General features: G+C 37.3%; 1 protein-coding gene across 4 annotated transcripts in view; it reads right to left on the bottom strand.

Annotated features, from left to right (window-relative positions):
* Window positions 1-12,193, bottom strand: part of ANO1 (anoctamin 1) — a 157,652-nt gene that overhangs the window by 95,476 nt on the left and 49,983 nt on the right. For all 4 annotated transcript variants that reach the window (XM_060765422.2, XM_060765431.2, XM_067462705.1 and 1 more), the window contains exon 2: window positions 5,853-6,022. In XM_060765422.2, coding sequence (XP_060621405.2) covers window positions 5,853-6,022 — 170 coding nt within the window. The remainder of the gene's footprint in view (window positions 1-5,852; window positions 6,023-12,193) is intronic.

Below are 12,193 nucleotides of genomic sequence, written 5' to 3'. Positions count from 1 at the left end.
AGGAAATAAAGCCCGACTGCTCATTGGAGGGAAGGATACTAGAGACAAAGTTGAAGTACTTTGGCCACATCATGAGGAGACAGCAAAGCCTAGAAAAGACAATTATGCTGGGGAAAGTGGAAGGTAAAAGGGAGAGGGGCCGACCAAGGGCAAGATGGATGGATGGCATCCTTGAAGTGACTGGACTGACCTTGAAGGAGCTGGGGGTGGTGACGGCCGACAGGGAGCTCTGGCGTGGGCTGGTCCATGAGGTCACGAAGAGTCGGAGATGACTGAACGAATGAACAACAATCATTTTAAACTCCTTTAAACTACTATCTCATTAACATTATATCATTTTACATTTTACATTATCTTATTATCACGTTGACAAGCTGGAATGTGTCCAGAGGAGGGTGACTAAAATGATCAAGGGTTTTGAGAACAAGCCCTATGAGAAGCGACTTAAAGAGCTGGGCATGTTTAGCTTGCAGTAGAGAAGGCTGAGAGGACACATGATGGCCATTTATAAATATGTGAGGGAAAACCATAGGGAGGAGGGAAAAAGCTTGTTTTCTGCTGCCCTAGAGACTTCAACACGGAGCAATGGCTTCAAACTACAGGAAAGGAGATTCCACCTGAACATTAGGAACATCTTCCTAACTGTGAGAGTTGTTCATCTGTGGAACTCTCTGACTTGGAACCTTCTTCAGAGGCTTTTAAACAGAGGCTGGATGGCCATCTGTTGGATGTGTTTTGAATGTGATTTTCCTGCTTCTTCGCAGGGGGTTGGACTGGATGGTCCATGAGGTCTCTTCCAACTCTATGATTCTGCTTTAATTATCAGGACAGAAATTGGTAATTCAGGGAGGTCCTTCCATGTAACTTTGTGCTTACTAAAAAATGCAATAAGGACGCACAATTCCCATGCCATGTAAGTAAAGACATTTATCTTGCATGAAAGACTGAGGTATCTGGACTCTGTTCCTGAACTACCTGTCTAATAATAATAATAATAATAATAATAATAATAATAGGGCTTTTTCTGGCATTGTGTATTTCTGTTGCTTCTGTGAGTGTTCATTTGTATGTTGATTTTGTAGTCCACTTGGTTATGCCTCACCGATAGAAGGAGACAGAAGGCCCAATTCTTGCAGCCTAGGAGCAAGCCATCAGAACAAATGCAATTAAGGCCAGGATTGAAAAATCAGCTGATGACCCAAAATGCAGACTGTGCAAGGAAGCTGGTGAACCATGTACCATATCCTCAGCTGTTGCAAGAAAATCGCACAGACGGACTGCAAACTGAGGCACAACTCTGTGTCCGAAATGATTCACTGGAACTTATGCCACAAGTACCACCTACCAGCAGTAAATGAACACGCAAAATACTGTGGGACCTTTGAATCCAGACTGACAAAGTTTTAGAACACAATACACTAGACATCATGATGATGGAAAAGAAAGAAGTTTGGATTATTGATGTCATTATACCAGGTGACAACCGCATTGATGAAAACAACAGGAAAAACAAGACCTCAAAATTCAACTGCAAAGGCTCTGACATAAACCAAAGACAGGTGGTCCCAGTGGTAATTGGCACACTGGGTGCCATGTCAAAAGATCTCGGCTGGCATTTGAAAACAATAAACATTGACAAAATCACGATCTGTCAACTAGAAAAGGCCACCTTACTTGGATCTGCACGCATCATTCGAAAATACATCACACAGTCCTAAATGCTTAGGAAGTGTTCGACTTGTGATTTTGTGATATGAAATCCAGCATATAGATCTCGTTTGCTGTGTCATACTGTGTTTTTGTGTCTGAATAATAATAACAATGTGTTTATATCCCACTTTTCTCCCTAAATGGGACCCAAAGCAACTCACAACATTTTAAAAAAATACAAATCAACCATACATATAACAAAAACACCAACTATAAAACAATTATCTTACAATAAATTTATATGCCTCGCTTTAATTTAGTACCATCAGACAGCAAGTCACTTGGCACATACCTGTCATTTGTGAGGAACACAGCCTATCAAATATTGAAGCACTGTATTCTGGAGGAGCTAATTCTCTCAAAGAGAGTTGTCAAATTCAGTAAACTGATATCTAAAGACCACCAAAGTTGCACCATAGAAGTGGAATATAAGCAGGACTTGGCTGGACTGGGTGGTTAAGACTATTATTGATGTTCCAGATCATGATCTTCATATATAAACCCACTTTTTCTTAATTAAACAAAGGACTCACAATGATTCCTTTATTAGGCTGTAAGCAGAAATAAACTCATTGATGCTTCCAAGTTTGCATGTGTGGTCTCTTTCTCTGCAGAGACCACTTTGCTACAAATTTGACTGTAGTACAAAAACAGATGCTTCCTTCTGAAGGGGAAAACGTATCTCGTGCTGTTCTTGTGCCATTTCTCAAAGATGTCACAGCCTCCTGATCTGAGAAGTGTTATTCCCCCCAAAATAGCTTTTAATAAATTCTACTGCACAAGTCTTTGCTGAAGTGAATAAATGCTTTCATAATGTGGAAAGATGTAATTAGTGGAATTTTAAAAACGTGTGTCAGGTCACTGAAGATACATGAGGACTTTACTAAAGGCCAAACTAGATTTTATAAGGGATAAAGATCTGCCTAATACCATGTTTCTTTGATCTTCTTTTCAGCCTAAGACACAAAGAATGTGTGATGCATATCACTGTGCTGTGGGTCTCTTTCCTCATCGGTCACATCAGTAGCTGACAGGAGAAGCAGCAGGGAGATGGAGAGTCCCAAATCATATGAGAATTCTGATGCAACCTCTATGCCCTGAAGGCTTGGGTACCCATTTTTTTAAAAATCAGGTTTTATTTGTCATTTTAAAAGTTAAGTGTTTTAAAATACATTTTAATTACATAAATTTCATTTTTATTTATGATTAGCTCATTTAGTTAATTGCATTTATTTTCTGATTGATAAAAATTGGTAAATCTTACTCTTACCCTTACTATGTGTTATCCATTCAAATGGCACATTCTCTCCCTCCCCCAGATTTTGTACAATTTCCTCAAAGCATCAGACCTGTCACTTTTGAGAAAAATGGGAATAAGGATTCTCATTTCAAAATAAATAATTTTATAATGGTCCCAATGAGCTGCATGTCTCTTCCTTGTGATTTCTAGATTCTGAACTCAAACTGCTTTACACTTGCAGGTACACCACTATCTGTTCAAACGATGAGATCTAACAAATTTGGAATTGATGGAGCAATGGATTCTCATCTCACAGGCAATAAAATAGGTATAAAGTAATAGCCTGTCATCTAAATTAAACAAGAGTTTTCCAATGAGTCAGCTGTCAGTTTCATTTACTTTTTCTATTGCTTTTCTTCTGTGTCTTCTGCTTTTGTAACCTTTCTGTGATCCTTACAAGTTTTTCTAAACCGCACTTTTGAATCCATCAACTTGACCTCTTTTCTCTCTCTTCTTTCCCCTTCTTATAACCTTTCCGTGTCCTGTACATGCTGTTCCACAATGTTTCAACTCTCATCCTAGTTAAACATTAGCAAAACAATGGGAAACTAACAGATTTTTTTCATTTATTTTAATTCCCACTGTTTTTATGATAAACTATTTAAACTGAGCATCACTTGTTTTGGGTTTAGTTAGAGCACTTATAGTTATAGTTATAATTAAAGGGGGTCATAGTGGTGAAGGGTTAAACCACTGAGCTGCAGAACTTGCTGACTGAAAGGTCAGTGAGTCAAATCCCTGGAGTGGGATGAGCTCCTGTCGTAAGCCCCAGCTTCTACCAACCTAGCAGTTCCTACTACTTCGGCAGGAAGGTAACAGTTCTCCATGCAGTCACGCCAGCCACATGACCTAGATGTCTATGGACAATGCTGACTCTTTGGCTTAGAAATGGAGACGAGCACCCCCCCCCCCTCCCGAGTCAGACTCGAATAGACTTAATGTCAAGGGAAAACTTTTACCTTTATAAGATTTTTAAACATAGACATCATTTCTGGGGATACTGTATCTGTATGCATAAGTTGTGGACATGTGGAGACCCACTACTTGTACACTTTTTGATTCATGTTGTAACTCAACCCATGCTTACACTAAGTATGATGAGAACTGTTTTTTTTTTCTTGTACCTCACCTTGATACAGACACATCAAATTATCCTCATATTTTGTCATGTCTCTTACTAACTCACTAGCACAACAATAAATCTTTTCATTTTTACCATTTTCATCACAGGAATAAAAGGCAAGAATACTCTTTCAAATATGACACACATTTCCATGGTAGCTGCATGGCATTATGACCCACAGTACTGATTTTGATAGCTAGAAAATGTATTTGGGTTAAGGCTTAGAAGCAGACTAGTGTTGTTGTGATTTCAAACCGCTAGTTCAAAACTGTTGTTCCAACACAGAAATATTTTAATATGATTGATAAGGGGTATAATCTCAAAAAAAATGTGTCTCAGGGATGTCGCGTGTTTATCCTAAAACACAATGAAATTCCACTAATTCAAATGGCAATTTCTATTGCAATAATCATAACCTGAAAAGAAATGTCTATTCCTAGTTCACTTCACTTCACTTCACTTTATTTCTTAATTAGTTGCTCTCCACCAAGCTGCTCAGAGCAACTTACAATTTGAAATAGCATTTACACAATATAAAAACATTCAACATAAAAACATACAACAGTGACTATTTGGCAAATTAGATCTGATCACTTTACTTAAATGCACAACCAAACAGCCAAATTTTGAGTGCCTTTACAAAAGGTCGCAACTCTGACATTGCTCTAATATATGGAGGCAATGAGTTCCACAGAATAGTTCATGGCTCAACAGCAACAGCAACAGCAAAAAAACAAAAAAAAAAACACAAAAAAAAAACGGTTCCAAGTGTTCTCATCTTTCTACCTCTTTATCAGCAATGTTTTCAATCAGCTCATCAATGATAGGATTTGGTGTTATTATCAACATTGCTTTGCAAATGACTTCTGCAGTTTGTTCACATATTTTAGAGTTTGAACTATTTCATTACACTCTGACTTTACTACATGTGTACACCAAAATAAAGAGATAAATGATGCAGGTTAAAACTTAACAAAACTTGGGATACTAACATTTCACATAGCTCTGTTGTTTTTGCCTGAAAACATTATCATAGCTTCCCCTCTGGAAACTGACAATACATTCTGCACTTTATGATGTTGGAGCTTTTCACTTTCCTTCAGACAGAAGACAGAGACTGTATAATAGGAGAAAAAAGGTAAATTCTCCCATCTCAATCTATATCAAGGAAAGCTCCATCATCAGATGTCCTCTATATTAAGAGCTGTACCTAACTCTGCATTAGGTACAATGTGAGTTTGCACACACTTGCAAAATATTGCTATTTTATTCCCAAATAACATTTGGGAACAATGGCCTTAAGGGTTATTTTGACAGAAGGACAAATCTTTTAATACAATAACATAAATTAATATTCTCTTGAAAATTCAAGCAAAAGCAGTGAGAAAAAACAATGGGAGAAACTACATATTTCTTCTGTAATGCAAATAAGGGCAGTGTATGTGTATACATCTGTTCCCATATAGGTATAAAAAGACATTCTATCTCTGAAACATATTTGATGAGAATGGAAGCTTCTCATTAGCTCTCATAAGGCAATGGGAAGTTTTAAAGCTTTTTAATGGTTATGTTCCAAGAAACAGCTTTGCTTTTGGCATACAGTGGGAGAGATAACCATACTCATTGGCTATAAAGGGACTGAGAACACAGGTGAAGTGCCCTGAAATGCCCATATATGCCAATAAAGAGGGGGCAAAGGCTGGTAGCTCCTCTACTCACCGTACTTTCTGTGCGAACATATCCTATATCTTCAATAGCTCTGATGTTGATAATGTGGATTCCCTTCTCCTCAGGAGGGAAACTGGAGTATTTATCATTCACCCTCATTGTTGTTTCGTCTCCAAAATCTTCTGGCAGAAACTCCACCCCATTAAATGTACCATCCGTGTCTACAGAAAAAAAAGAACAGGATGGTTTAAAGCCTTTTATTGCCCCTCATATCCAGTCTCGCAGGACTCAACACTCTCCAGCTGGAACATGTCTCATTCCAGTCTGCATCTGCCCATAGTCTTTTGTCTTCCCTCCCCTTTGTACGTCCCTCCTGACAGCCTTGCCTTATGCTCCCCTGGCTCTGTTTTGAGCACCTGTATATTTTCTCCAAGTTCCTGCTTGAGAATGGCTTTGTTCATTAGCACCGCAAGAAAGGATTCTGTGTTTCAGAATCATGGGGATCGATGGGCTCTTCCAAACTGTACTCAGAGGCTGAGTGAACACAAATATCTAACCATAGCTTCTGCAGACTTATTATGCTCTATACCACAAATAAAGGGCATAAGCATTATATAATAAAGCATAGTTTAAAACTGACACACAGTTGCATAACTGTACAGCATTGTTATAGCAATACCCATGCATAATAATAATTTTATAATAGAAACAATATGTTTATAATAAAATGGTTGGCAGCACTGGTAGTGTCAAAACACTAGGAAAAACAAGATGGGGCTTAGGTTGCATGGTTTAACTAGTTTGTAAGCAGATGAGTAAATTGGGCAAAAATGCATAACTTTTTGCAACTGATCATGGTAATGGAGAAAAAAATTTAAGAATCTTATTAGGTTACTTTTGTATGTGTGAAAACAGTTGCATGCCAGATCACAGGAAGCAGGAACCTGCACAATTAATGTATCACAAATCCATTAACTTTTGATATGTAAGAGAATGTAGCAGGCCCACTTATTAGATGAGCTCAATTGACACATTCATTTAAATTTTTTAGTACCAAAGAATCATTCTAGGAAACCTAGAAAATGCTCAAAGAAGCTGCTTCAGGTTTCAATCAAGCGAGACAGGTAGAGTATTACAATCACCATCACCAGGCTTTCAGCATGAAATTCTGTTAGATGTTGATCATGGAATCATGGTGGAGACCTACAGAAAATACTTCTAGGCATTTTCCAGATGCTCCAGGCTGATTCTATGACATGCTACAGCTGAAAGGTTTCTAGATTATGAAAAATTTTATTGTACAAAGGGTCATGTAGGTCTGTTGTGGTGTTTGAATATAACCAGCCCTCACATTCACTGGGCTTAGGGGCACAGAACCCGCACAAAGGTGAAAACTGGCAAAGTGCTTTAAAAAAAAAAACCCGAGAAAACAATTTTTGGAATCTTTAGGTCCTCCAGCATAATTCCGTAGCAGAATTGCACTGGAAGATATGGAGATTCCTAAGAGAGGGGTTCTCTCTAGGAATCTTTAGGTGCTCCAGCATGATTCTGGCAGAAGTTGGCCATAACATTGCACCAGAGGACCTAGAGCTTCCTAGAGAGAGAACACTGTAATCAAACCAAATGTCAAACCTGCAAATGTACACATTATCATGTTACATTGTTAAAAGTAAATATGCATTACAAAGACATTTTGTAATGTATGCTCTTATTTTTGCAGTTTCAAATCCAGATGAAAGATCAATGGTTCTCAAGTCAGTGGGATGGTAATTTTGCTCTGCATTTTGAGGGTACTATCTGAACTTATGAATCCTACTCTCCAAATACCTCAGATAGTTCTTTAAACCTGTTTGGAGGTTAGGTACATAAGTTCAAGATACCACCTTCAACGTCTGGACTAAAAAGCGAGATGGATTCATTGCCCCACTTGCCTAGAAGCTGTCAGCTGCCAATGTGTAAGACTTTGTGAGAAAATGGAAACTTATACCAATTGAAAATTTGTACTAGTGAAGTCATTCTAAAATTACAGACTATTGAGTACTTATATCCTTTCTATACAAAATTGTAGTCTGATGATTTGCTCCACATTTGAGCTCTTAAATGGAGGAAGACACACTTTCCAAAACCTGAACAAAATGCTATATATATATATATATATATATATATATATATACACACACACACACAGAGTTATATAAAGAAGGAATCATTAAAAGATTTCTCAAGAACTGCATTTATAAAGTTCATGTTTAAGTAACTAATTTACAAAATTATCAGGGATTTAGCTCAATAAGTGTATTACAGCAAAGACAGAAGAAATAGCCTTGTGGAACCTTAAAGTCTAACAAGTGCTTATTATGGCATAAATGTTGATAGAGTGCAGCTCATATTTGATGAACTGGGCTGTAGTCTATATAAGACTATGTGAATATAAAATGCATTCATCTTTAAGGTGCTGTAAGGCTATTAATTTGAAGGAGTAGCGGAATGGGTTGGGACACTGTTCAGATGATTCAGTTCAATTGTGTAATATCAAACAATGGCCCATCTGTCACTAGATTCACCTGGGCCCCCGGTGTCATGAGCCTTGGCAATGTGTGACATAAGGCAGAACAAACACACTAGCATAATAGACAAGGAACCATAAAACTGGTTTGTTATGGTTAGCAGGAAATGTAAATACTTCAGTAATACAAGCTTTTGCTTTATGACAGAAATGCTGCACTTCAAATGAATTTAGTATTAGGCAAGCTGCAAGGAAGAAATTCAGACCTCAAGATCTGTGTAATCAAATGAGAATATAATTACTGGTCCCATGTGTAAGACTGATACAAAGCATTCTCATTCGCAGAATACATTGAGCTTCCACACATGCTATTCAAGTCTGGTACAGTAAAACAAGATCTCAGTTCTTTGTCACATACTATGAGCCCTCTGGATCTGCAGGTCCCGGATCTGTGATTTCCATTTACCATGAATTGTTACACGCCCCCTATCTTATTAAATGGAAACACTGGCATGTGTGCATTCACAGCCAATAATAATGATAATAATACAGCCTAACACCAAACAATTATTGGGGTCTTGGTTTTTAGTCCAATTCCTGGAGTTATTTGGGGAGCTGATTCAGAAAATTGCATGGGATAGATCTCATAAGCTCTAGTTTGGTTCTCTATGGGCAAGCAGATGACAACTGGCATATGGCATATGTTATATATCTCAGAAACCAGAACTGACAGGTGAAAATTAGTACCATTTTTGGAATCAGCAGGTCAAATATATCCAGAATGAGGTCTATCATTTCAGGCACCAATATGCATGTTTGTCAGTGTAATTTTTCTTTGTTTTCCGTCTCTCCTTACAGCTCGAGACAGGTTACAACACAGTAAAAATGCATTACCCTAAAATACAAAATATGAGGCATGCTAACCAATGTTTTTTCATATCCACATTAGGTCCCAGAACCAACCCCATATTGATATGTTGAGCTCACTGCATTTTTAGACTGTAGAAGGAACAGAGCATCACTATCAGCCATTGACCTTTTGCTCTACCTGAGTTGTTTGACATCCATTCTATCAGGTTGTAACAGAAGAAGAGACAGGAAACAAGACCACTCCAGTAGTTTAGCTGAGAAACTAGCAATTGTTGGCTCTATTACAACTACTGTATCTCTATTACCTTTTGATATTGTAAGAACCATATGACATATAGAATTGGTGCTTGGGTATTTCTGTTTCCTTCTCCCTCTTTATCTTTTTTTCCTTTTGTGCCTTTAAATGTATATGTATAATGGAAATTTGAGAGAAGGGACTGTATTGTTTTTATTGATCTGTAAGTGTAAGCTACTCCAGACGTGAAGAGCATTTTTGGCTAAATACCCAGGCTGCGTTTAGAGACAATGCTAAATTGTAGTTTAGACTAATGCATGAATGAATGAATGTTTGTCAGCTCTTCTCTAATGATCTAATCAAGAAGAAGAGTTCAAAAGCTTCTCCTTTTTGTATTTTGGTTAGATTTATATCCACATAAGTGATCAAAGAACCAGAAGTCCACTGTGGCAGACTGGTCAGGGTGTCAGCTTGCCTGATTGCAAGTGGAGTCCCTTAAACATTAGACAATATGTCAGTAGCTTGAAAATGTAACACAAGTTCCAATATGATTTTTGTATGCAGCTAAAATTTACATTGTATTTCTATTTTAATAATAATTTTAACTGTACCCTTTCCCACAGTTTAATAAAAATAAATTGTAGCCTTATATTTGTGAGTGGGCCCCCCTTGTGTCCTGGTAACCAATATTTTTAGACTCAATCTGCCACTGGAAGTTCACATAAAACATAAGATCAAAATCATGAATTTGTGATTGTATAAAAGTATAAATGCTTGATAGACTTCAATAAAACAAGATCAACTACACCAACAAATAATAAAATAATGCACAATAAATCCTTATTTTTTTCCTGAAAGTTCATGCAAATAAACATTTTGACCTGGTACTTAAAACCCATGAGGATAAATGGATCTCTTCTAAATGGGTATTCTGAAACTAGGGTGCCACCTCTGAAAAGGCCCTCCTTCCGTGGTACTTTAAAGCATCACAGACAGAGATGACATTAAAAACAGCTCCTTATGTTCTCCAAGTCTAGAGGAATTTCAATTAAATATATGATTAGCAGAACCAAATCCCTATTCATAGAATGCTTTTAGTCAACCTGTAACAAAATGCACAGTGTTGAACACTGCAGAGTCACTAGTAGTGTTCTTGGGAAGAGGTCTCGTAAAAATATATATATCAGGGTTTCCTGTGAATCTAAACTGAAGGTATTTATGATACAAAACCTTATACGTCCATCAAGGATATCAGTGCATTACATCCTCATCAAGATGTTATAATGCTTATTAGAGATATTGTCCCATGATGAAAAATTATCTTTTCAATATTTTTCTTCCAGATCAGGATGATGATCAACTTCAATTTGGCAGCTCTAGGAGATCTGATGATACAACTATGCAGGACCTTTGCAATTAATGTAATCCACTAGAGTTAGTCTTCTCTTCACTCTGCTCAAGGGATCCAGCTAGGAATACGAGAACTGACATGTTCTACCTAAGATTTTTTTAAGAACAGGGCAATTTGTGATAAGTGACAAAATAGTCCATTTAAGAAGTGTATACATGTTTTTAAGATATAATGTTGCACAAATATGTGTGTGTCTACATGGCAGGGAACTAAGCTGAATGGTCCTTGTGGTTTCTTCCAGCCCCATGATTCTAAAAGGATTGCAGCATTGTAATTTTGGGCATAAAATCTCAGTGCTCCATTTATATAATCTACCCCCGTCCACACATGTCTAGCTGATGGTGCATTTTCCAAGATCACTGTCACCTCTTCAACTATAACTGTAAGTTTGTGCTTCAAGGCCATCTTGTGCATCACAAAATGTACATAGTCATGGAAAGAATGAGACGGTCTAAAGACGATAGTGTCTGAATGATCAGATTAGACATGCATAACTTGCTTCTCAAATAACTTTTTCCCATGAAACACAAGTTATGGATGACTGCCAGACAAATCCAATCATATAGTAACATTAACTGAGTATCCTTATGATTAAAGAAGGGGCATTTCCTGGTTCTTGTCTCTTTAGTGAGAACTTCCATTAAGGGTTCAAGTCCCAATGAATAATTGCCACTATTAATAGCTCTCCTTTTCCAACAAACTGTACTTTATGCCAGCTCAGCAGTAGAAGGAAGAAGAAATAAACAGAAATAGAAAAGTTATGAACATCTACAGTAATTTTGTGCCAGACCACGTTTTCTGATTTTAATCATGAAAACAGAACTCCAGTTTATCCAAGTCAATCTTCTAAATTCATACAGAAATGGTAGAGTCACAACTGAAGCCTTTCATCAGTTCTTCAGGGATTTCTCTGAGATCTGGATGTAAACAAGAAAAAGGGATAGCTAAAAAATACAATGGCAATGTTCCATTCTTGGCAATTGTTCTACTCTCCAACGTAATACACTTTCTAACATACACTAATGTTTCTTTGAATATTAAATTTACAAAAGTCAATATTCAAGGAATTCCTTTTATTTATACATATGGTCAGAATTGTCAACAGCCACTCTCATCTGGTGGATTTTAAATTCCTGCAATGCTGATGCGTTGGAAAAACTGTACCTGCATCTATGTTGGCAAATTCCTACACCATTTGAGCTGGCTGTAATACATATGATAGGGGTGCATGGCATAGTGAAGATACCATGCCTTGGTGCATATTTACTGAGTAAGTAACTACAAATCCATGATGACACAGACACAAGTTAATATTATGTTAACAAATAACCAGGGGGTACAAAAGTAAATGGTAAACACAATCAAGGGAA

This window comes from Anolis sagrei, chromosome 1 (genome assembly GCF_037176765.1).
Source record: "Anolis sagrei isolate rAnoSag1 chromosome 1, rAnoSag1.mat, whole genome shotgun sequence".
NCBI classification, from domain to species: Eukaryota; Metazoa; Chordata; class Lepidosauria; order Squamata; family Dactyloidae; genus Anolis; species Anolis sagrei.
The sequence above is the reverse complement of the archived record's forward strand: the minus strand, read 5'-3'. Positions and strand labels throughout refer to the sequence as shown.